The sequence below is a fragment of the Rhinolophus sinicus genome, chromosome 14, assembly GCF_057876585.1.
Source record: "Rhinolophus sinicus isolate RSI-liver-muscle chromosome 14, RSI-T2T, whole genome shotgun sequence".
Taxonomy (NCBI): Eukaryota; Metazoa; Chordata; class Mammalia; order Chiroptera; family Rhinolophidae; genus Rhinolophus; species Rhinolophus sinicus.
In genome coordinates, this window is record NC_142514.1 from 146,228,879 (window position 1) to 146,255,249 (window position 26,371).

Consider the following 26,371-nt stretch of genomic DNA (forward strand, 5'->3'; position numbering starts at 1 on the left):
AAACACTCTCTGTTGTTAAGTGCCAGGACAGAAGACTGAATCAGGCTGACCTACGGGACCCCCTATGAACAAGACCTTTCTCTCAGTGCACAGTACAGTGGCAGGCCCAGACAGAGCTAAGGGAGTATCCACTCAGCAAAGATGCCAAGATGGTGCCTAAAAAAGTTGGAGTCTAAACACAAAAAGTATGACCTGGGCCAGAGCCCTTATTTCCTCGAAAATGACTGTTATATTCACAATGAAAGAAAAACTACCCAAGGCCACCGACACTGAAAGAGCACACCATGTACCTGAGATAACTGACCCAGAATGACTACCACCAAGATATATTCTAGTAAAATCACTCAATTTTAAAGAAAAAATAACAAATACTTTGAGGATCCAGGTAAAAAAAAAAAGAAGAAGAAAAAAAGCATGTGAATTAAGAATTAAATAAATGATCATCAGACTTTTTGACAGTAATACCACATACCAGAAACAGAGTAATGTATTCAAGATACCCAAGGAGTAAAAAATATGGGCCAAAGATTTTGTATCCAGCAAAACTGACCTTCAAGTAAAATAGATACACATGTTATCAACATGTAAGAACTCTGGGATTAATATTCCTATAATAAATCCTAAAGAATTTATTAAATAAGCATGAGACAACAAAATGACTGGAGAGGCCATCAATATAAAATCCAGTGAGGAGCATTAAACATACAGTTGCTTGTAGAACTAACAGTAAATGAGGGTTACAAGGTAGAACACTTAGTTTTTAATGGGTTTGGTGGCCATGGGGATGTGTCACTCAAGGCTACTTCAAGGGAACCTATTGTGGAGAGCACAGCTGATATATTATCTGAGGTTAGAAAATTCACCAGATGGTTATGACCATGGGAGCGTTTAGAGGACATACCATCCCTCAGGGCATCATGAATGCACTGGTGAGAGGGATACCAGCTCCACAAAGACAATCAGTGATGGTTCTCCCACAGACCAGGGCTAACAGAGAGGCAATCACAGAGCTAGCTCAGAAAACGGCCATGGACATGATGACGCACTGGAGTAATAGCGGCCAGTTGGTGCACTTAACCACCAGATGCCAGGAGGCCACAATTACCTTAAAGCCTGTAAAGTTGGAAAGGCAGTCAAAGGAGCTTGACCAGCAGGGAGTTGTGAAAATGGTTAATAAAACATGATGTCCCTAGAAGCAAAAAAAAAAAAAAAAAAAACAGCCAGCAAGGGAGCTGTTTAACATCTACAACCAGACAAAAGCAAGAACAGAGTAGCAGAGGGTGGTCACCTCAATAGAAAGTTATGATCCCTTGCTCAATTCCTAGGTCTGAGCCAATATTTAGATCCAGAACCTACTGACTGAAGAGAAGGCACATCTCCAAGACCGAGTGACAAGTATATACTATAAAGATTTCTCCAGAAATCCAGGAATAACCTATGGCATTCACCCAGGTGACTGTAAGGGAAACACCCAGGTATTTCAAGAACTATTGGACACAGGGTCAGAGCTGACATTAACACACAAAAACCCAAAATGTCATCAACCCATTGGAGTGTGGACTTCTAGGGCTAGGGAATAAAAAGAATCCTGGCTAAAGCCCAATTGCAGCCCCCTGGGTCCACAGATCCATCCAACTGGTCATTTCCCCAATTCCCAAGTGTGTAATTGGAATTGCTATATTTGGCAATTAGAGTAACCCCAACATTGAGTACTTAGTTTGGGGATCAGAGCAATCATAGTGGGAAAAACCAAGTAGAAATCTCTGAAATTGCTCCCTAACCCCACCTAGCCAATATATTAAATAGAAAAACATCACAACTTGTAGGACAAGAGGCTGGCAGAGATTAATGCCACCATTAATGACCTAAAGGATGCAGGGATTGTGGTCCCTATATCTCCATTTAATTCGCCAGCCTGGCCCCTGACAAACCAGATGGATCCTAGAGAATGTCTACAGGCTACTACAGTTCAGCCAAGTAGTTGCCCTAATAGCAACTGTTGCGCTGGACGTGCTATCATAGCTAGAGAAGACTAGACATGCCTCAGATATATAGTACGAGTATGTGGCCACTGAGTTGGTCAATGTGTTCTTTTCTATTTGAATGGAACAAGAGGATCAGAAACAGTTCACACTCATGTGGAACAGACAAAAATATTCATCTACCGTTTTTCCCCAAAGCTACGTTAACTCTCTTGCCTTCAGTCATAATATTGTCCAAAGAGATCTGGACCATCTGGACATCCCATTGAATATCACACAGAGCCATTATATCAATTACATCATGGTGATTGAGTGGGAAAAGCAAGAGGTGACTAGTTTACCGGAGACCTTGGTAAGACACATGTGCTCCAGAAGGTGATAAACCCTAAGAAGACTTGGTGACCTGCCACCTCACAGAAACTGTTAGGTGTCCAGTGGTCATGGGTGTGCCAAAATACACCCCCCCACAAAAAATGTAAAAGACAAATTGATGCCTCTTGCATTCCGACCGCAAAAAAGGAAGCAAAGCACTTAGAAGGCCTCTTTGGGTTCTGGAGGCCACACAGTCCACGCCTAGGAATTCTTCTCTGATGACTCAGAAAGTTGCCTGCTTTGAGTGGGGCCTGGGGTAGAAGAGGGCTCTCCAAGAAGTCCAAGCTGCTAGGCAAATATTCTGTCATTCGGGTCACATGAGCCAGCAGACTATAGTGCGGTAAGGGTCAGTGATGGGTCAAGACGCACTGCAGAGCTCACTGCAAGTCCCAGTGAAGGAATCACAAAGCAGGACCCCGGGATTCTGGAACGTGATGCCAACTGCAACAAAGAATTACGTGCCTTTTGAGAAACAGCTCCTAGCATGTGACGGGGCCCTGGGTTAAAGGAAATGCTAAACCATGAGCTTCAAGTGCCAGTACATCAAGAACTTCCCATTATGAACTGGGCTCTGTCAGACCTGCCAAGGCCTAAAGTCAGGTGCAGTCAGCAGTAGTTCATTATAAAATGGAAAGGGTATCTAAGCCTAGTTTGCTAATGGGTCAGTTTGGTATGTGGGTGGAAGCCAAAAACGAGAGTTGCTGCATGACAGTCACATTCCGGGGTTGCCTTGAAAGACAGCAGGAAGCCAGGGAAAATCTTCCCAATGAGCAGAGCTGTAAAGGCTGCACCTGGTTATGGAAGGAGAGCTACATACAGGAGACTATATACACATTCCTGGGCAGTGGCTGATGGTATAGCTGGCTAGTCAGGGGACTGGAGAAAAAGGCCTGGAAGATTAGGGACGAAAGGTCTGGGGTAGAGGCATATGGGTGGACATTTTAGGAGCATGCACAAAATACGAAGATTTTTTTATCGTACATTAGCACTCACCAGAGAGCATCAACCACACAAGAGAACTGAACAACCAAGCAGATTAAATGACTCAGCCATTTCACCACTGGCCATTCTGGAACTGGCACAACAGGAATCTAAAAGGAGTTGGTCACAGTGGCAGAGGTGGAGGCTCTACATAGGCCCAACAGCATGGACTCCCATGTGCCAAAGCTAATCTAGCTACTGTTGCCTCTGGACATCCAGAAATCTGCCAGCAGAGATCAATGCTGAGCCCCAGATACAGCACTATTACTTGAGGAGACGAACTAGCCACTTGGTGACAAATCAACTATACCATCTATATCAGGCCCCTTCATCACGGTCAGTACCTCCCTCGGTGTTATACCCCCCACAGCACTTGCCTCTGAGCTCCTTGAGGATGGGGGTCTGGGTCTCAGTCAGGAACCAGGACAGGGCTTGATATAAGAGGGTAATAACCACCACCAATTATTGTACACGCCTGACCCTGTTGCAGATGTACACATAAGAGTCACTTAGTCCTAACAACTCTATAGTGCAGGCACTACCATGATTCCCCGAAAATAAGACCGGATCTTATTAATTTTTGCTCCAAAAGACGCATTAGGGCTTATGTTCAGGGATGTCATCCTGAAAAATCATGCTAGGGCTTCTTTTCCGGTTAGGTCTTATTTTCGGGGAAACATGGTATTACTGTTCCCATTTTATAGATGATGAGTAAACTGAGGTTCAGGAAAGTTATGTAGCTCGTTCGAGGTCACAGGAGCAGAGCAAGGATTCAACCTAAGGACTCAGGCTCTATAGTCTATAATCTTAACTACTGCCAATGAATTCACTTACGCCACAGACACTTACTGGGTGCCTACCGTGTGCCAGTCACTACTTAGTGAACAAAGCGGACTATAATGCGTATAAATATAGGTAGGAAGGAAAATAAAAAAGAATAAGGGTATAAAAGGTGACTGACCTGTTGGTATTTTAGAGCAGTCAGGATAGGTCTCTCTGATGACATCTGAATAGAGACCTGAATCAAATAAGGGAGTAACTGTCAATGGAAAAGCCACAAGCTTGGAGTGAGACAGTTCTGGCCACTGCAAACTACTTATGGGATACGTGTGGCCTTGTGCAAGTACTTAAACTCTGAGCTTCGCTTTCCTCGCCTAATCTGCACTTGCTTTGCAGAGTTATGAGGAAAAGGAAGAAGTGTATAAAGCACAGCTTAAGAGCATCTTTGGCCTTGGCCCACAATAGACATACATACAAGTGAGGTCCGTGCTGCTTTTCTTGCCCAGCCAGGAATCCCTCTTCCAGCTCTAGGGGCGCTGCCCACCTCTCCTCACTTTCCCTACTCCACTTCCGGAAAAACTGGACTCCCCGCCTCTTAACCCCTCCCCTTTCAGATAGACAGCTGCAGCACAATCCACTTACGCCCCCTGCCGGCAGGATATTGCACTGCGGCTGTCCTAGAAGCCTCCAGTCCCTTTGTTCATCTCTTCAAAAAGCCCCATCCGGGCACTCGCCACCTGCCAGACACCAGGAATGGAAATGAACAAGATACCCTCTCTACTCTCTAGGATCTCACAGTCTAGGAAGTGGGCCCAACATGAAAGCCGGCAATGACAACCCAGAGAGAAAGTGCCGACATCTAAAAAACTATAGGAGCACAACGAGGGAATGATTAACTGTGCCCAGCGGAGGTTAGGGAAAGCTTTATGGATGACTCCTAAAGTAAACCTTAAACAATGAAAAGGAAATGGGCACAAGGGGAGGCATTCCAGGCAGAGGGAACAGCATATGCGAAATAGGGAAACACGGAAGAGGACATTGATTGCTCTGAGGTGTTCTACCTGATCATGCTACACTTCCAGAGCTTCCTGCCAAAGCAGCTTAGTTGAAGAATAAAACCGAAGGAAGCTGGTTCCCAGGACTCCCATAAAGCTCCACCTACCATCCCAGGAAAAGCAAACCTGTCTCAAGAAAGAGCTTTTTTTTTCCTGAGGGCACACAGGATCTCACGCGTCCTGTGTTCCCATACCTGTCTTCCTTACCCTTCAGGAAATGGCCCGTCCTGTATCAGTCAAGTGACAATTTTTGCAACCTTGACCATGTCTTTTCCCCTCTGTGTTTCAGCCTCCTCCTCTGTAGAGTAGGAAAATAATCCTTGTTCGTGTCCCTCTCAAATAGCTATTTAACAGCTATGAAAGCTCCGGTGCTACAGCAGGCAAGACCCAGGAGATGCCAGCCCTTGGGGGCATTCAGGTCAGGCCACAGCCCCAAGCTAGGAAAGGGAGAGAAGCGATGTTGCAGCTGGGTCCTCTCAGACAGACCACACTGCATCCTCCACCACCCACTGCTCATAAACCCCCATAAAAAATCAGGGAACCACGCAGTTTTGTTTCAGGTGTTTTATTAAGTGGGCCATATTGTAGCTGGTTTCTAAGTTGCAAAACAACATAAATTTAACAATAACAACATAGCCAGTTAGACTGTGACAAGCTTTTTCTTTCCTTAAAAAAAGAAAAAAGAAAGACTTAAAACACACAATGGAGGGTTAAATAAATAATAAAAAAAAGAAAAGGAAAACCTGTTAAAACATGCTTATGTTTATTTCTGTGCAACTGCGTGCCAAGAGGAAAAGTGATTTTCTGCACGACGATACATCTCGGCATGTCTTCTTCCCAAATAATACTGACAAAAAAAGAAAAGATGTGGGACTGACTCGTCAGTGCTTGTAGAGGCACTACTAAAAATCCCTTTGATTGGAGCTTGGGGCTTCCCGCTCAGCACACCTGTGTGTGGTCTGGGAAAGCCAAATATCCATAATAATGTTAATATAGAAAACATTAGTTTAAAAAACGATGTGGAATGGCCTCATTAATGCGGTGGGGCAAGGAAGCAGAAGTGCCCCACATGCAGTGCCAGGCTCAGTCCAGGGAGGCCGCAGGCTCCCAGCACGCGGCCATGGCGAGCGAGGGCACCAGCTTCAAAATAAGCGGCACCAACCTCGTCTCCCTCTCCCTATCACTCTTTCACATGAAAGTGTGTAAAAGGCAAATCAGCAAATAAACTCTAAAATAGATTATTTATTCCAAAAATCCTCTAGTTTTCTTTTTACAGTGAGTGTACATCTCCTCTCTGTGTCCTGCACAACTCGCTTGAGTCGCTAGGGGAAGAAGGTCAGAGCTGCAGGGCGAGTCTGTTTCAGTCCTATTGCGAGCTGGTGCTGGGAGGTCAGATGTCGATGCCCTTGACAAGGGACGTCTCCAGCGTGATGTTGAACTCCTGCAATGTCTGCAGCACGCGGATCAAGGAATTGACCAGTGTGTGGTCTTTGATCAGAGCCACATCCTCATACATGTGCGCGGTGATGGGGCAGTCGGCCAGCAGGGCAATCCAGTGGTGTAGGAGGTGATCTCTGGCGGCGAGATCAGTCCAAATGGGTCAGAAGGGAAAGGAAGGGAGATGGTTAGTCCAAGGCCACGGGGAAACTGCTCCGTCACTCCTTAAACAAAGTCTGAAGCTGGAGAAGCAGACAGCTAGCTCCCCACAGTCCTCTTTTCTTTCCGTAACAGGGCTTGGCAAAGAGGCCTCACACGGCTCTAAAAGGCTCCCACTGTGGGTTGCCTGGCCGCAGGACACCAACCCAGTCTGACCCAAATCAGCCCGTCTTCTACCACCAGGCCTTCTACCTCCTTCTCTGCAACCTCGCCCTCCCTAGATAACCCCACCACCAAGCAGACACCAGGTCCAGTCAGCACCACTGCCTCCATCCCAATAGCCAATCACTTCTCCCCATGCTCTCAGCACTGGGAATATTAAGAGCTACGTAACATCCACATAGTGATTATGGTGCTTTCCCGAAAATAAGACCTAGCCGAACAATCAGCTCTAATGCGTCTTTTGGAGTAAACATTAATATAAGACCCAGTCTTATATACTATAACCCGCGTATCATATCACATCATATCACATCACATCATATCATACATCATATCATATCACACCGGTTCTTATATTAATTTTTGCTCCAAAAGACACATTAGAGCTGATTGCTCAGCTAAGTCTTATTTTCGGGGAAACATGGTATTAGTGCTATTATTATCCACTTTATACATAGATGTTAAGTAGTTTGCCCAACATAACACAGCTAGCAAGTGGCTGATCTGACATGTGAACCTAATGAATCTGGTTGCAGAGTCTGTTTTTAACCGTTACACCAGTTCCCTCCCTTCTGTGACCTGAACAAACTACTGCCTTAAGTTTATTCGTGCTTCATGCTCTCACCTGACCTACTGGAATAGCTCTAACAGTCTTGCCCATTCTGATGTACACCCTCTATGATATCAAATTAGCATCATTTCAGTCCGCTGATTAAACAAATCTGTCCTAACAGGGAAGGATTCTCTGACCCAGCTCCTCAAGGTCCCTATCCTACAGCCTCCTCCCCGAAGCCTTCTCTGATCTTTCTCCTCTACATTTTCAGCATACCTTATGAATTTGCACTTCCTTTTTTGGACTCTCACAACCTTCTGCCTTGTACCGTATTTAATTGGGATAAATGAACTTCTACGTGGTACGGACCATGTTTTATTCAGCGCCATTCCTGCCACCTTCCACAAGGCCTGGCACATTCAAATGTTTGTTGAAGGAATGACTGGGTAATCTCTCTTTCAAATTTCGTCAGTGGGGTGGTTTTATATCTTTCCATCAAAATGTGGCCCCTTCTGCCCAGTTACACACACCCATATGCATGGTACATTGAAGAAATTAAGAGCCTCTAGGAAGCCCTAAGGTCTCACCTGCCCAAGGGCTCCTGGTCATTAACCTGTCACTCCCCACCCCCGCACCACACCAAGACGCCAGCACCCCAGGCTGGCTGCTGTGTACTCAGGCTGTGCGGCTGCAGTACCTGGCTCCCAAGCACACCAACATCTGAAACTTGCCGTCCTTGCCGATGTTCCGGGGAGTATTGTTGATTGCGGTGACAAATCGGCAGAAATTCCGGGCCCGTGTATGCCAGTTTTCCTCAGGAACGACTTCATTCTGCTCCAAAGTCTCATAGTAGGTTTGTGCTTTTTCTGTAGAGGAGAAAAGCCTACCAGTGACAAAGGCTCCCCACCGACCTGTCCCTGATTGTCCTGCAGGACACTTGCCATGGGCCTCTCCACGCTGACGTAGGCAACTCAATGAGAGTAATGTGAGTGTTCTGATGGCACTGGTCACATTTCAAAATGATCTGTATGTTCCTTGTCCTTATTTTTTTTTAAATTAATTTATGTAGCCCCTGATATAAAGATGGTCCTTTTCCTAGTCTGAAGATTAGAAACAACTCTTGAGGAAGAAGCTCCTTGCATAAAAATAACCCAGGTGGGTGCAGCCCAGGGCTTGGACTCCAGTGCCATCAACAGGTCTTCTAGATCTAAGAAGAAGGGGGAGGGCTCATAACTAGGCCTGTACTATACAACAGGTGCCTAGAAAGAATCCTTCCTGTCCAGTTCTCAGGACGTGAGGGGTGAAGGCTGGGGAGGGCTTCTATCATTACCTTTGAGAAAAGGCAGGGCAAACAAACAACAGATCTAATCTGAGAATCGCCTGATGTGGCTTCTGGACCACGGGCCCCAGTGGACCACAGCACCAGCTAGCCCCATATTATGTTGGTGAGTCCCCATATCTCTGTACGCTTTTCCCACCCTCATACCTTAGTCCAACTCACCCAGGAAATCCCAAATGAAGACATTTTTGAAGAGACGGGGTGTTTTAAATCCATGCTGGAAAGCCTGTTCCAGGGCGGAGACAAGGCCGCATTCTCCACAAAGCAACAGCGTCAGACTGCCTCGCTAGTAAGGAAACAGGAGAGTGACAGGCTTGCCTCAGCCAAGCTGCCCTCCCACCACGGCCTCCCCAAATCCACAGCCCACAGCTGGGAGGGCAGAAAAGACAGGCAGGGACCTTGTCTATTTCCCCAGCACCTGGCACAGTGCCTGGCTCAGAACAGCTCTCAGTGAATAGCTGTTGAATGAATGGATGAATGAACAGATGATGGATCTGGGTCCCCACCAGGGGGACAAAGCCAGTGTGGCCATTATTCAGGGAGACCCAGGCAAATTCTGAAGAAGACAAAATACACGCTGTTCATTAGGGGCCCAGGGACTCTGCTGGATCATTAGTGAGTTAAGAAAACAGGGTAACCCAAGGCAGAAGCCCCCAGAGGAAGAATCTGCTAAATTTCAAGCAGAGGTACACACACTGTACACGCTGTGCAGTCCAAGCACACAGGCTTAGAATCCTATTATTCTCTCTCATTCAATCTAAGGCCCTGGTTGGGGGCAGGAAGACTCACCTCTTTCTCAGGTTTATGGAAGTGCTTCACGATGCCATTGACTGCCTCCCCAATGGACTCCTGGATCTGCCCAGTGTTCAGCTCTGATAACAATCAAGAAACATCCCTAAGCACTGTCAGAGGCTAACAATGCCGGTGACTGAGCAAGAGGCTGAGGACATGGGAAGGGTTCCAGGGGGGAGGACGGCCTGGACCCTGGGAAAAGTGGCTCTCGCCCACCCAACTTTGCTCAGCTAGCTCTTCCTAAAATCTTGGGCAGGGAAAACAAAACAAAAGCCAATACCTTAGAGTTCTATAAAGTTCATTTTCCCTTTAACCCTGGAACTTTTGGCAACCAAAACAGGGCCAAGATTTGGCTGTGAAGCCCAGGAATCAGAAAAGAGAAAGCCAGAAAGTCGGCCCCTCTCCTCTCTAGGATCACATACAAACAGTACAGAGGATCCAGTCCAGACTCCATCGAGCTCCCCTCTCCTTCCAGGCCTCTAGGGAGAGTACCAACTCCCCCCGAACAATCCGGAGAAGAGGGCGACAAACGCCAGAGGCTGCTGTGTGGCTAGAAGTGGTGTCTGAGGGAGCTACACAGGCTGGGATTTGGGCTAACGTATCAGGGCTCCCAGAGACTTGCCCACATTTCCCAGGCTGGGGAGCACGGGGGTCCGGCCCTTTCCCCCACTTACTGGGCTTGTTGCTAGGTGAGATGGTAACGAGCCTCCGGATGACACTGGGGGACTGCTGCAGAGGTGGGGTCCGACAGGGCCTCTCGTCCACCTCGGGCTGGGACATGAGCAGCTCCCCAACCAGGACCCGCTCCAGGCTGCCGTCATCCATGCCCTTCCCCAACCACCGGCCACATGGGAACCTGCAGGTCAGGCAATGGCCTGTCAGAACGGCCAGGTCCTCCAGTGTCCTTCCCCTTGCTGCACTGCAAGAGCCATCAACAAAGCCAATCCCTGCGGACCCTCAAGCTCATCCATCCCACCGTGTGTCATCAGGGAAGCCACCTGAGTGACGGGTGGCCTGGAATCTGTCACACATCTTCGCTTGGAAAACCATGCTATTTTTTCAGGTGCATGAGGCAGAGCCAAACAGGAAGCTGCCTCATCCTGTCACAACCTAAAGGGTCTCCTTGAGAAGTCCACAAACCCAAGCATCAAACATCCCCTGGTGGCACAGGCTGTCCCACTACCTCACAGCACAGCTGAAGGAACACTTACTTGTAGGTGTGTCCTGTGATCTCATTCCTGACCATCACATACTCCACCAGCCATTTGGCATACAGCCCCGAGTTATCATGGCCTATCTGCACGGTAGTGAGCTTCCCCAAGTTCTGGCACTAGGAGAGAACAACCAAATAGAGAAGATGGGGTAGGTCAAGAAAGTGGGAGAAAAGAGCGGCACTCCTCGGAGGCCACAGGTCTGACTGGCTGCCTGCAACCTGGCCTCAGCATCTGCAGGGGCAGAGCTCATGGCTCCACTTCCCACCAAAGCTGGCAGTACAGCACTGTCTCATGGGGGGCCCACGGCTGAGAAAGAATATGCTGCTGCCTAGAGGGAGAACAGGGCCTGGGAGCAGGCAGCTCTTGAAGTGGGACAGCAGTCTGAGGTTCAGAGGCCTCTGCGAACACTTGGGCTCAGCAGCTGGATAAATTCTTGGGTATTTCTCAACACACCATGGACAGGGAGGTATGCAAGTCCAGATGGGGAAGCGCCTTCCAGCCAGAGACCATTTAGGCAGGGCCAGCTGTCCCCCACTCAGGGCAACCCGGGGCTCCAGCCTCCAATCATGTCAGGACAGGTCAGCTGGGCTGGTGTATAACACTGTGCAGAGCAAGGTCTCCATAAAACCCTGCAGAAGGCTCCAGAAAAGCAGCTGCTGCAAACCCAGATCCCCACAAAGCCTGAAGGTGTGGTCCCCGAAGAACACATACCTCGAAGGTCATCTCTAACACGTTCCTGGGAATCTGCAGGATCTGTGTCTCCCCCAGTTCTCCCGAGATGCAGATCCATGGGTTGGCAGTGAACATGGAGCCGCCCAGCTTCTTGCTCGGTACAATCAGGATGTGATAAGGGATCACTGTTAAGGGGAAGCCACAGAGGCATGGAGGGGGGTCAGGAATCCCTCCTGTACCTGAAAGGGCCATGACCTGCCCCAGGCTGCTGGCATGATTGTGGCCACTGATGGACCAGCTCGGGCAGAGCCCAGAGCAGCAGGTCCCCAGGACCTACCACGTTTCCCTGAAAATAAGACCAAACCAGACAATGAGCTCTAATGCGTCTTTTGGAGCAAACACTAATATAAGACCCAGTTTTATTTTACTATAACATAAGACTGGTTTTTATATAATATGAGACCGGGTCTCACATTAATGCTTGCTTCAAAAGACGCATTAACGCTGACTGTGGCTCAGTCATATTTTCGGGGAAACACGGTAGTCTCTGGCTGGTTCAGAATATTAGCCAATCCACCCCTCAGTCTCACTCCTCCCAGGGTTACCATCCAAACATCAAAGATCCAAGTCCATATACAGGCTCAGAGCTAAGTGAACCTCTTCCTTAAACAATATCACCAACTTGACACTGCACTGAATGACTTGCTTTTCAGAGCACTTTTAAATCTATCACCTCATGAACTCCAATGACAATCTCAGGAGAGGCCACGCAGGTATTACAATGCCTTTTCTGAGGTTCAGAGGTCTCGGCGAACACTTGGGCTCAGCAGCTGGATAAATTCTTGGGGATTTCTCAACACACCATGGACAGGGAGGTATGCAAGTCCAGATGGGACTGAGAGAGAAAATAGTTTCCTTCCGGTCTCCTAAATTCCAGCTCAGTGCTGCTTCTACTGAAGCCTACAGCACTCGTCTCTGAGAGGGAGGACAGGCGTCACACAGAAACAAGAGTCCACACGGCTGAGGCCGCTGAGTCACTGGCCAAACAACTAGCCATGGGGCAAATTCAGAGACTACCCTCTACCCAACAGAGCGTCCTGGCACCAAAGAAAGATGAGGCACCAGAGGCCCTCCCTAGATCATTCTGAACCCTCCTCGTCATTCTGCAAATAGGAGGGCTGAGGTCCGCCGCAGGGGCAGACTGCTGACAGAAACATAATGGGTTAGGGCAGAGCAGGACCCAAACCTCCCACTACCCTCTGGAGTTCCTTCTGCTACTTCAGGAAGCTGTGTTTCCCTGGGCTGGTCTGAAACATTCTGTGATGCTGAATGGAGCTCTCAGCCCAAAACAAAAGGGAAGATTCCTTTACAGGCGTGCAGAGAGGGCAGTGAGCTCCACCACCGCACCCTACTCTACCTCATTACCTTAGGTTCCCACAACAGTGCCTAGGACCACAGTGACAACACGATGGCCAAAAGGACTGAGCCCCCCAGCTCAGAACAAGAATAAGAAGCTTCAGAGAAAAACCACTGCCAACGAGGCAAATGTACCTCTCTCCCCAGAAGCAAAAGGCCAGATCAAAAGTACAAGTGATCATTTTTCTTTACAAGGGAGGCGGTGAGTCAGCGCTTTAGGCAGGTTCATGAAGACTGCACCCGAGAAGGCTAGTGGGGGCACAGGGCTACTCACGGATAGTTGTGAAGACATTGGTGAAGCAAAAGTAATCGACGGCATTGAAAGAGAGGAGGTGATAGAGGAACTGCTCCTTCTCGTCATCACAGCGTAGGAAGGCGTAGCGCTTGTACAACTTTCTGTCGGAAAGGAGGCAATATATCAGTCTCCCAGCCAAAAGGAGAGGAAAGGGCTAGAATTACTCACTCCTGGAAGGAGATAGCTAAGGGAAGAGGAAGATGTCAAGCCTCAAGTTCTCTAAGGCCACCTGAAAAAGGAACAAAGCCAGCTACTCTGAGGGCTAGAGGGAAAATGGCTTAAGCTACAGCAGAAACAACAAAAACCAAACTCTACCTATGTCCAAGGGTTGATGTTACTGATGTAAAGTGTCAGAGGTCATGGGATGTCCTTTCTAGACCACAGGCTGGAATGACATTCCTTCAGGGGACACACAGGCCCTCTCGGGCTTCTAGTGAGGGCATCACCCCAGTGTGTGGTGTGGGAGAAGCAATGGCAGGAGGTCTGTGACCACCATTCATGACCGGGGCTAGTGTCACACCCTCAGCAGACCTGAGACCCATGAGTGAGAACACTGCTCTAAATGTGCAGGTAAGCCCAGGACAGCGTCAGGGGCAATAAGGGGCACTGAAGGGAATGACCCAGGTCACAGGCAAGGAGGAGTTGCACAGCTCCTGTCCTTGTCAAACTCCCTCCGTCCCCACGCCTCCCCCCACTGCTTACTCATCCAAGACCAACTCCTTTGCCTGACGTGGCAGGCCCTCTGCAGCTGCACAGCAGTCATGCCCTCCCCAAGCAGGCTGGACACAGAGCCAAACGCACGGGCCCTCAGCACAGAGGACTACACAGAGACAGAAAAAGGTAACTGCACTGGTTGCCAATCACCGTGGCCGGAGAGGCAGGGGATTCAGCACATCTGTGAAGTTCTACCTAGTCAGGTTTATACGGTACTTTCAACAGATAATTCACCAACCAAGGTCTACTATGTGCAGGTGCTGGAAAGGGAAGCACCCATCCTCAAATACAGTCTAGGTGAATAAGTCGGTAAACACCATGTAATGAGTTGCCAAATGCTCTTTCTGGGAATTTAAAGAGCCATAGGCTTCAATGGTCCTAGAACAGGGGCCTAAAGGACAGGAAAATTTAGACAGGTGTGTAGAAGGAGACAGACAGGGTGGGAGAACCAGTTTGTCTAGAGTTGACAGCTCAGGGAAGTAATATGTTAGTAACGAGGCTGAAAGTTAAGCTAGAGCCAAATGAAGGAAGGCCCTAAATATTCAGGCGAAGGAGTTTGCTATCTGCCCTGCAAGTAATAGCTTTCTGCAATTTGCCCTAGAAGTGAAGGGAAAGCCATGACCAACTACAAGAAATTTAAATTTAGTGTAGCTGAGAGGTGAAGGGGCATGAGGGTGAAACTACGGTAGAGGCAGTAGGTAAGGAGCCAGGTGGGGGTGGAGGCTAAGGACCTGAAATGTGCACATGGGAGGTAAAGCAGAGCAAGGACTCAAACTGACTGCAAATTTTGAACCTCGGCAAGGAGGAGAGAGATGTTCGGAAAGAATAATGGTGACATTAACAGAAATTTTAAGAGAAAGAAAGATAGTTACACTGAAGACTCTGTGAAGCATGCTTTTGCTCCTTCTGAGTTATAGGTAAGATATCTAAATGGAAATAAATGAAGGACTGGCGCTCGGAAGAAACGTCAGAGCTAGAGCTTCAGGTATGGGTGAGAATGGGTGAGACGACTAAGTGAGAGAGTGGAAAGAACGTGTAGAGAACTGAGGGCTGTGGAAGCCAACACCCTGGAAAGAGTAAGTGGAGAAGGAGAACAGGATGGTATAGGACCATGGCAGCCATGCATTTCAAGGTAAAGGGGGCACTGCCAGTATTAGTCACTGCAGAGACGTTAAGGAGAAAGAGTGAGAGCTCACTACATAGGAGCCAACCAACTTCTTCCCTTAGAACATACAGCCACCTTACCCTGCCTCCACCATACCTCATCTCCAAAGAACATTCTATGAAGATATACTCTCCAAGGCTGTCTACCTCCTCCCATCTGTACAACTATGCACACATTTTATGTGCACAATTCATTATCTGCTAGGTGACAGGCAACAGGCTCAGTGCTGGGAAAGGTACATGGCTCATGACACCAATGAAAACAAACTTTAATAAGCAGTAAACAACTAGATAATGATAATTCAGCCATTAGTGGTAAAACAGGGATGAACGAATATGTAACAAACGCTATGGGTGCCTGGAGAAGGAATGGACTCTCTGGGGAGTCCCGGCAAACTTTGGCAAAGAAAACTTCTGACTAGTCCCTGAAAGGGCTGCAGACATCCTGAGACAGCTGAGGGGTATGATGTGGCTGGAGCTTTAAACAAACTGGAGAGAAAGATGAGAGGGCAGGATGGAAAAGTCAGCAGGTTTTGATAAATGGCCCCTTTTTCTCCCCCTGTGCCCCATCCAAAATGCAATCTGTCGCAGCAAAACCCTCCTCATTTTCCCTTCACTCAGAGTAGTACAGAAATCAGACGATCAGGTGAGACGTCACCACCGACTGAGTAAACTCGGAGCTTATCCCCTCCAGCGGGTCTACGGTAGAAAGACAGCATGATCAGCTTCCTCACTGAGGTCTGCGCCGCTGCTGCTGCCCGGGATTCTGCGCTCATCCAACCCAGACCTACCGCTGTGGAGCCCAGTGTACAGGGGCCAGCTCACGTCTTCCTTCAGAATGTATGGCCACCTCACCCTGCCTCCACACAGTTCCTGTACTTGAACCCCTCAGGACTTTGCTGTCCTCCTGCTGACTTGCAGCCTCTCCTGAGATGACGCCTACACTGGCCAGCAGGAAACACTTCTGCCCTGGTGCCCACACAGCTACAGCGACAGATTTTTCCACCACTCACAACTGTTCTCTAGAATCTGGTAGGCAAACTTCTCCCTTCCAAACTCCAGCCTCACGTGTACACTAGTTCTCTTTTAGTTGGCCTACCAATCTTCAAATTTTATTCCTAAACCTTTTGGTCCCTATAGGGAATCAAATTTAACCGCTTTCAGAGTTACTATTTTGTAACCTCTCAAGGTGAGCTCTCTAACCTATCAAGTTTTAAACCTGGTTTCTTGCTATGGATTACACACCCAATGAACAGTCTAAAAAGTCATATTTCCACTTTGAATAAAAACAGATTCTGAATGTTTAATCAGTTGGCTCACAGAAAATTTCCCCAAGGTCCACTCCTCTGCTTTATCATCCACAGGAAGTCACACATACATAATAACGATGAAAAGATGCCTAAAGAACTGCTACACAAAAATGCCCAACAGGCTTGCCAATAAAGAAAGAGCCAAACATATTATATACAGGAAAAGACAGAGAGGTGGTAGTCTGAGGCAAAGAAGGGGCAGAGCCCTCCCCCCCCCCCCGCCCCCTCTTCTAGTAGCTAGGGTACAGAAAGAATGCAAAAGATGTAACATCAAGAGAAGGGAATTGTGGGTTTAGTGGTCCCTGGGAGTGTGAGGGCCTTGGAATCTCTCCCCTCGCTCTGTGAGTGAAAAGTGTGGAGAGGGAGGGCCTGGAAGGGTCATTTGAAAGCCCTGTAAGCTCTAGGGAGACTCAGGCAGGCTCCAGAGGAAGAGCAAGGACTTGGTTGCTTTGGGCTTGCCCTCGGCTCAGGAGAAAACAAATTCGATCAGGGGATATCTTAGAAGTTTCCTTTTAATTCTCCAATCCTTTCCTCCCCAAGAGAGGAAAGAGACCGAGAAAATGCCCTATGCCCAGGTATACAAGTCACCTAAATGCAGCAAGGAGAGGAGCCCCAAAATTTTGAGGTACCCAGTGAGGACCCCAGCCTTCTCACAACCTTGTTAAGAAAGCCATTTTGGGGCATGCAGACTGAGAAGGTAGGGAGAACAAATATAGCACAATTATTCTTCCACAGATTAAGAGGGAGAAGAAGAAATGCTTCAAAACCTTCATATGCAATTTGAGTTTAGCTGAATATAGCAGTAATGACATAATGAATACTCCCCCTTCCCACACAGGGGTTTCCAATCCCCCGACCATTCCTGAGAGCCTGGTTCTATGCCAGGTGGAGTGGCCTTACTTGGTAAGCTCATGGTCGGAGAGAAGCTGCTTCAGGTGTCTGGAAAGTAACTTTTTCTCCATGGACAGTCGTACCCATGCTCTGGCCTTTCCCACATCAGTCTTGATTTCCCCGATGTTCTGGATGTGCCTGAAGGGGAAATGGGAAAAAGGAAGTGGAGGGTGGGGTGGGAGATGAACTGAGGCAGCCCTATCCCATCCTGGGAGACTCCATCTCCCTTGTTCTCCAATCCTTGTGCTTCCATGTAGCTTTGCCAGGATAGTCTCACCACAAACGGGAGAGGGGTGGGGGATGGGATTGGGGGAAGTGTTGCAGTACAGCTCTCAAAAAGCCAGGCTAACCTCAGCGCCCTTGGGCCTTGAGGTACTCTGGTATAATTCTCCAAAAATGTCAGGAAACCCAACTGCTTGTACAGCTCTACAAATGCCTCATGAAGCACAAGACCAATGAGAAGGGCTTCCTGGTTAACTGAGACGCCGCCGAAGCCCAAGTCAGTGACACCCTGCTATTTAAAGTGGACACCTAAGCAGCAACTGAAAGGATTTTAGTGGCTTATTACGTATGAGCCCACACTGACCTCATATCCTGAATGAGGGAGATTCTCAGGGGAGACATGACTGAGCTGGCATCGGACTTCCTCCGTTCTGAATCAAGAAGTATTCCTAGAACAAAAAAGTCTGTCATGTCCAAAGAGATCTGACTATCCAAATAGGTGACTAGCTTTCTTATCTCAAACCACAAATATCTACAGGAAATGGTTGCTTTGGTAACAATTTGATCAATCATTTCATGAATATTTATTAAGTACCCACTAGGTTTCAGATTTAATACTTTTATGTACATTATCTCATTTAATTTTCTAAAAACTTATAAGATAGCCAAGGAAGATATCACCGAGGAGGAAACTGAAATTCAGAGGTTAGCTGCTTTGCCCAGTCACCAAGTGGCAAAGTCAGGTCCTCTGGTTCCTAATCTGGCATGTTCTCATTATAATCCATGGAAAGAATGCTTCCACTTGGAGCTGTTACTCTTGTCCTGCTCTTGCCTCAAAATGGGCTACAAAAAGGCCAAAGGGATGTGTAAAGAATGTGTCCCAGAATGCTCAGGGCCTCTGCATACAATACCCTTATATGCTCACATCTGGCCCAATGTGTAAAACTTAGTATCTTCATCAATGAGCTATTGAGAATTTTTGGCTACAGTTTATCCCTTAGCAGTTAAGTTCTACAGCCTTCCTGAGAAGACTCTTCACTCTCATATCTAGAAAGTGGACCAAAAAACTCCTTATTAGGCTACGTAGGGAGCTCTTGTCCTTGGTTTTTAGTCAACTATTCTCCCCACATTCAGTGCTAGCTGAAGTCAACTACTTCAAGGGCAGAGACAACACTGAGTTCATACCTATCTTTTCACCCCCATTTAAGCTAATCTTTACCAACAAGAACATCCAAGGAAGGTGAACAAACTCCCTGACAGAGAGACGAACATGAAGGATGGTATGAAGGGGGGAAGGCTGCCAAGCAGTAAAGGAAGGAGGGGACTATCCTGCAAGGGACCCTGAAGAGGGGTCTAAAGAACACCAGCCAGGAGACAAGAGGCCTGGCTCCTAATCTGTCCTCTTCCATCAGTTCACTGTGTGACCCTGGGTAAATTCAATTCCGCTCTGGATCCCAGTTTCCTCCTCTTATAAAATAAGGGGGCTGGACTAGATGATCTCTGAGGTCACTGCCAACGCTGATATTTTTATTAAAATAGAAACAGAAAGGAAGCGTAAGGGATCATTCACACGTGGCCTTAAGGTAGGACACTGACAAACAGGCTCTCTGAACTGACGGATCACCTCAATGCCCGTCTCAGAGAAATAAAACAAAAGAGTCTGAAAACAGCTTGCTCCACACGCAAGACATCAGTACCACCCAAATTTATTTGAAACCTAAACTCATTCTAAGACTGGCCTCTTGCTAATATATCTTCTATCTCACTGAACATAAGGGCATATAATGAAAGCAAACCCCATGGCCATGACATGCTCTGTGGTTCGAAGAGCTCAGTGGCTTAATATTTACAAAAGAAAACATCACAGAGCAACGGCTTCACTGACCTGGAACAGTCTGCTACGTACAGGTGGGGGAGGGGGAAGTGGGTAGAGGGCTTCTCTCCAAGGAGTAGAGACCACCTTACCTGAGGTACTCAGGCTTCCAGACGTGAGTTTTCTCTGCCGGTTTTCCTGATAATGTAACAGGTGGGACCACAAGGCTGATTTCCCCTGGAACCAACACAAGGGAGAAATAACTATCAGTTTAGATTTCAGAGACCAAGGCATCCAGTGAACAGAGTCAGAGATAATTTAAACATATAGATATGGGCTTTTGCTAAAAACTATCTGTATGGCATGTCCTCAAATAATGTCGTTTCATTCAACATTGTTTCCTTATAATGATGAAATGCCTCAGGAACTAATCTCTTGTCTATAACAATTAGCCTATGGTAGAATTGGTTTCATTATACACTGTTTCACTTAAAGTCACAGAACATACCAACGACATTAAATGAGGGCTTACTATTTATCTCAATGTACACCCGGGTGCAAAGTATACAAACACATCCCCCTACTAAAATCCAAGAGAAATATAAAGAAGAACGGAAAAGAGAAACGATCCCCCACATGGCCCAAAACAGATGTGAATGGACGAGCAGACAAGAAAGGAAAAAGCAACCTATCAACCTCTAAATGGTTTGCTGCTTGAAGGTCAGCGTGGGTAGAGGATGAGGACTTTTACACAGAGGAGTGGATATCCAGTCTATGAGATTCTATGATAGCTCCTGAATTTCCTAAAATATTTAAAGGCATTCCTGCCCTTAGTGCAGGCTGGGGAGGAGAAGTCATCACTGTGATGAGGATTTACTACTGAAAGACAGTTGAAGAAGCCTGCGGGAAAGCAGGCTGGTAACTAACAGCAAGACTGAGATACTATCGTCAATATAACAGAACCTTGGCATTTGGAAATGTAAGCATTGCAGTTTAAACTATTTGAGACTTGTAGTAATTTGTCATTTAACTAAGACACAATGATGTAAGGGAGTATTTGCCTAGTGAGTGAGCCTCGCTGGCCACCCAGCCACTGCTTTGTCTCTTTCTAGTCACCCTTTAGTACACAGTGACCCTTGTTATGTGATAAAGACTTTATTTCAGATTCATGGTAAATGTTCCTATACAGCTGATATAACTCATAAATGGAGTACAATGTTTTAGTAGTAGGATTTATTATAATAATTTTATAAATGACTAGTTCTATATTTTACGAAATAGTAATAATAGTGATAGGAGTTACCATGTCTTGCGTGAGGTTTGCGATCAACTAAGCACGATGTTAAATGTTTAAAATACAATTGTTTTATTTAATGCTCCCAACAATCCCATAGGATAGGTACTCTGTCCTCATTTTCTTTAGAAAAGCACAAATTGAGGATCAGAAAGATTAAGTAACTTGTAAAAGATCACACAGGTAGTAAGTAAAGTGCTGCGATTCAAGCTTAAGTCCATCTAATGTCAGAACCATTGCTCTCAATAATGATGCTACACAGAGTGCTTCTGACAGAGATCATTGAACTCTGCAAATTATACTCTGAAGAAAATGTTATGCTCTGGGATGAAGGTGAGGATTTAAGCACTCAAAATTTTTCCCTTGAGAATATCAAGGATCTATTTTGTTTCTATCCACCAACCTGATCTATGGGGCGGGGGCGGGGAGTGGGGGGTGGATTAAGCATTTGAATGGGACAAAACCCTCATCTATGGATCAGCAAACTGTTGACATAACCTTGCTGTATGTTTGGATTTCCTACAAGATTTAATCAGCTTAAAACAAAACGCAACAACCGCAATGCAAATTTCTAAAAAACAACACAAGTTAAAACTAGAAAAGATCATTTTTATTCATTGAAATACCAAACATTTGAAAAAAACAGACGTTTGATAAAATCAATGAGACTTACAGCTCCTATACACTGTTACTAACTGATATATTAATACAATATATGCAGAAGACAACACAAAATCTTAAAATATTCATGCTCTTTGAGATAGTAATTCATTTCTAGAAACCCATTCAGCCACTCACTGATGAAAACCATTAGAGAAGGCTCCGAAAAGGGCAGGGACTTTAACTGCCTCATCACTGTATTCCCGGCATCCAGGCAGCCGAGGAAGGCAGCCCCCTTAATAGAACTGTGTGGATGTGACACAACTAAATATAGCTGGTCACCAGAGATCCCTCTCATGCCACAACGCTGAAGAGCCAAAGGCAAGAGCAACAGCAGGCCACTGTGCCAGGACACCCTGGCTCACAGTGATTGTACTAGTCAAGGAAGGAGGGCGAGGGAAAGAGTGAGAGACCAGCAGCTGGGCTGAAGCTTCGTAATAGGGCACTCGGGTCTTTCTAGTTCAGGAGACATGATTATTCTTCTTCCTCTTTTGCAAAAGGACTGAAGGAGACTGCCAGGTTCAATAGAGCCTAACTACCCATTTGGGGACGTGGCCACACAACACATAGATAGTACCAAATTCTCCAAGAATGTCATATGCATGAAGGGTGAGAAATAACCCCTTTTCACTTACCAGTCCCCAAATGGCAGGATTACAAAACTATTATGAAAAAACAAACATCACCTCTTATTGTCATAAAGATATACTAGAGAAGGACATCCATCTCCCTGGAATGTGTCACTGAAAGCCAGAGAGAGTGGTGAGCATAACAGGTTCTTATGAGGACTTGTTGCAGGAAGCCCTGCATGCAGACTGTCATGGCTAATGAAATTTAGGGGGCTAGCAGCAAAAGCCGCTGTTTGGGTTCGCTCTACTTTCTAAGTAACTAAAAATGGGCAGATGATCAGTAAGGCGACCCGAGAAGAGGGCTCTAAGATCACTCTCTGAGAGTGAGTTTGGTCACAGCCTGTGCATGACCCTGCACAATATGCATGATGCAGGAGACCAGTTAGCCAGGTTATAACCTTCGGACTGGAACATAACTGAAGAATGTCTCAACAGGAAAAAGGGGCTCTACACATAGGCTAGCGAAATGGAGGCCTAAGGAACAGGCTGTAGGAACCCAACATAGTCGGGTTAATCCCCAGCTAAACATGTGTTAAGGCCATACATACCCTGCCAACAAACACAGGTCATCACTTCCTCCTGGTGACACTGTCAGTGCTTCACTTTTAGTGCTCCAAAGTAGGATGCACAACAAAATGAACTTCAACTGAAAAGCCCTCATTATTCTGTACTGGTTTCTCACCGAACCAGTAGCCTCTGTCTATCTAAACTGAGAGGGGGATCAAATAAACTCCAAAAGAAATTACCCATGCTGTGGAAATTCTTGCAGAATATGGCCACAAATCCTCAGAGGACAGGTTTAGAACACATGCTGACTTATATTTTTAAATGCCTAGCTACTTTTATGGCAAATATTTAAAAGTTTTGAGGGTATATGTTTTACCAAAAAGCCGAAAGTGCTCAACTATAGTGCCTGGCTTGCTAAACATCAAGGAAAATGATAAAATGATTATGTATATTCTACTCATCTGTTATAAATAAAAGGAAAGAAATAGAAATCCTTCATGCAGACCCTAGCATAACATAGCTGTCATGTTATATACCCACCATAATGCAGGTACTTATTTTTATTATATGTAATTATCATAATAACCCTGAAAGGTTACATTTTATTAACTCTGTATTACGAATAAGGAAGATAAGGCTCAAAAATCGCAAATTACTTGAAGCCATCCAGAGGAGCCAGGATTCAAATCCAAGTCTTTCTGACTCCAAAGCCCATAGTGTTGCTATTACAACACAGAACTCAGAAAATTTTAGGGATGTGATACACAATTTTTAACATTTAAAAAAATCTATAATCAGTGCTGTTTATAATGCTAAAAAATCACAAATAACCTAAATGACCAATAATAAGGAATTGATTCAAGTATGGTACTTCTATACAATGATACAGTGAGTAAAACTAAGATTTTGGGAGAATAATAACCACTAATATTTACAGAGAACCTCCTGGATACCAGGCTCTGAGTTTAATACTTTACATGAATTATCTTCACAAATCCTCATAAGAATCCTATGGTGGTGGGTACTTTAAAATTCCATCATACATATGAGAAAACAGAAGCTTAGAAAAACTAGGTATCTTGCTCAGTTTCATAAAATTATTATGTGGGAATCAAACCCAGGTCTCTCTGATTTATACTCTGAGTTCTTAAACACTTACTATACTATACTATAAGCTAAAAATTAGTTAAGAACATGGAAAAAATATTAAGAGGTAGAAAAAGCAAGTTACAAAACATTATGTATAGCATGATCCCTTCTGGCCTTTTTAAAAAATGGCTTTGTTGGAATGTAATTCACATTACCATAAAATTCACATTTATAACGTATACAATTTTCTGCACCACCACCCCCCAAAAAAAATCCTGTTCTTAGTATATTCAGAGTTGTGCAACCATTACTACTACCTCATTTTAGAACATTTTCAGCACCTTAAAAAGAAACCCCATACTCATTAGCAGTCACTCCTTATTCCTCCCTCCCTCCCACCTCTGGCATCTTGTAATCTACATTCCGTCTATGGATTTGCCTATTCTGGACAGTTTATATAAATGGAATCATACAATATGTGGTCTTTTGTAACTGGCTTCTTTCACTTAGTATGTTTTCAAAGTTCACCCACATTGTACCATGTATCCACACTTTATTCCTTTTATTGCTGAATATGTCCCATTGTATGGACAGACCACATTTAGTTTACGCATCAGCTAGTGGACATTTGGGTTGTTTCACTTTTGGCCTACTAAGAATAAAGCTACTATGAACATTTAAGTACATTTTTGGGGGGGAGACATGTTTCCACTTCTCTTCAGTACATAGCTAGAAGTGGACTTGTTGGGTCATATTATAATGCTACTTTTAATATTTCAGGGAGCTACCAGACTCTTTTCCAAAGTGGCTGGAATTTTTACATTCCCATTAGCAATGTATGAAAGTTCTAATTTCTCCACATCCTCACTAACACTTGTCATTGTCTGTCTTTTTAATGGTAGCTATCCTAGTGAGTGTGGAAAGTTATCTCATTGTGGTTCTTTGAATTTTTAAATATACACCTGTGTATGTGCTTTGAAGGAAAATGCTCTGAAGGACAGACGTGGTAGATGGTCTCCATACCCATGAGAATGGAAATTCCAGAAGGGCAGAGATCTGGTTTGTTTTGTTCACTGAGGTATCTCAAGTACCTGTTACAGCGCCTGGCAGACAGTAGGCCCTTAATAAATATTTGCTGGATTCTTACTCGTTATTTTCTAATTTGTCCATAATAAAACTGCCTTTGAAAACGTTTCAAGTTCTTTTCAAATGTAAAAATGCATACGTAAAAGTAAAAGTTGTCCATCTTGAATAACTATTCAAAGTAGAGTATTTTGAAACAAAGAAATTCTCTGGTTATTAAGCAATAAAAATCAAACTTACTAAACTTCCTGCAGTCTTCTCTCAAATATGGTTAAGCTATCTGCATACAAAAGAAATGTTAATGACAGACCTTTATCCACTGGGATAGTGAAGGACCCTTAAAGTAAGTTTGGTACTTCTGAGCTCCAACTTCTCTCTTTCTTTGTGTTCCATCTCCAGACTAGGGCCAGCTGCCAAACATGATCTATCAGTTTGGCCTTTAGCTCTGTTTGCAGGACGGAAGAGGCCACTTTTAAAATATCTGACAAACACACACATTTATGAAGCTTATTTTTAAAGAAAATAGTTTGGGTCACATTTATTTATTTGTTGGTTTAGCTATTTCAAGTCTCACTCCATGCATACAGTGCACCACTCTTCAAAGCCAGCCAGCTGGAAGAATATGGGAACGCTAGTAGTAACTGAAAACAGGAAGATAGTTAGCTCAGCAGAGACGCAGGGCATTCTTTACCTGTTTTACTTGCAGCCCATGACTCCAGATCCTTTCCAGGAGGTCACAAAGGCTGGCAATCAAGGTGTTCTCTTCCACCCCTGTGATGTTGACCTCCCCATGCCCTAGCTCCACAGCCTCTCGGCCCATCTTCTCCACCAGCATCCTCTTGGTCTACAAGAAATCAGTTGGTAGGATTAGATAACCACAGTGAAGCGTATACCGTGCAGCTAGGAAGGGCTGAGGCCACCTGCACAGCACATCTGCTGGGCTGAGAAGGTCAAGATGACTGAGATCGAGAGACATATAGTGTATTTATTCCCACCATATAGTTCAGGTTATGGCGGAATGTATTCTTTAAAAGTTTAGTTAAGAACACAGTAATCACTGTATGACTCTGGGCAAGTGATTTCATCAATCTGGATTCCGTTTTTGAATTTATGAGGTGAAAAGAGTAGAATAAAACCCTTTGGTCATGTGCACTTCTGACACCTCTGATTCTCACTGTTTGACTGACCTTATTAAACAAATCTTGAAGCATTTCATCTTCGAAACATATCTGAAGTACTTGTCAAGGGGATAAAAAATGGAGGAATCATTTACTTTTAGGAAAAAATTTTCAAGTGCTTATTGTAACAAAAAACAAAAAAACACATGCTAGATAATGACAATCAGAGCTGGTATTACTACTACCATGCGTCAGGCACTGTATTAAGCATTGAATTATCTCATTGAAGCCTCCTAATAACTCTGAGATAAGTATTATTATTGTTTCCAATTTATTGACAAGGAAATTGAGATCCCAATTTATTGATAAAAAAAAGTAACTTGCCAAAATCACACAGCAAAGAATCAGCACATCTGGCCTTTGAACCTAAATCTGCCTAATTATTAAGTCCAAGTTCTTCAGTTAAATTTAATCATGTTATAAATTTGTAGCATATAAAAATCTAAAGAGCAGAAGGGAAAAATCACCACTAATCCTACCTTTCAGAAGCAACAACTCTTAACACTTTGGCTTATTTCTTTTTAATAGTGTTACTATTTTTAATGGTT

At 45.3% G+C, this 26,371-nt stretch overlaps 1 protein-coding gene across 2 annotated transcripts in view; it reads right to left on the reverse strand.

Moving 5' to 3' along the window:
- Positions 1-5,719: 5,719 nt before the first annotated feature.
- Positions 5,720-26,371, reverse strand: part of DENND5A (DENN domain containing 5A) — a 77,358-nt gene continuing 56,706 nt past the window's right edge. For both annotated transcript variants that reach the window (XM_019728812.3, XM_019728807.3), the window contains 12 exons: positions 25,337-25,489; positions 19,536-19,620; positions 17,935-18,019; positions 17,358-17,486; positions 13,249-13,370; positions 11,598-11,743; positions 10,884-11,002; positions 10,347-10,528; positions 9,670-9,752; positions 9,043-9,166; positions 8,239-8,407; positions 5,720-6,744 (listed from right to left, as the gene is read on the reverse strand). In XM_019728812.3, the coding sequence (XP_019584371.1) occupies positions 6,561-6,744; positions 8,239-8,407; positions 9,043-9,166; positions 9,670-9,752; positions 10,347-10,528; positions 10,884-11,002; positions 11,598-11,743; positions 13,249-13,370; positions 17,358-17,486; positions 17,935-18,019; positions 19,536-19,620; positions 25,337-25,489 (1,581 nt within the window). In that variant the 3' untranslated portion in view covers positions 5,720-6,560. The remainder of the gene's footprint in view (positions 6,745-8,238; positions 8,408-9,042; positions 9,167-9,669; positions 9,753-10,346; positions 10,529-10,883; positions 11,003-11,597; positions 11,744-13,248; positions 13,371-17,357; positions 17,487-17,934; positions 18,020-19,535; positions 19,621-25,336; positions 25,490-26,371) is intronic.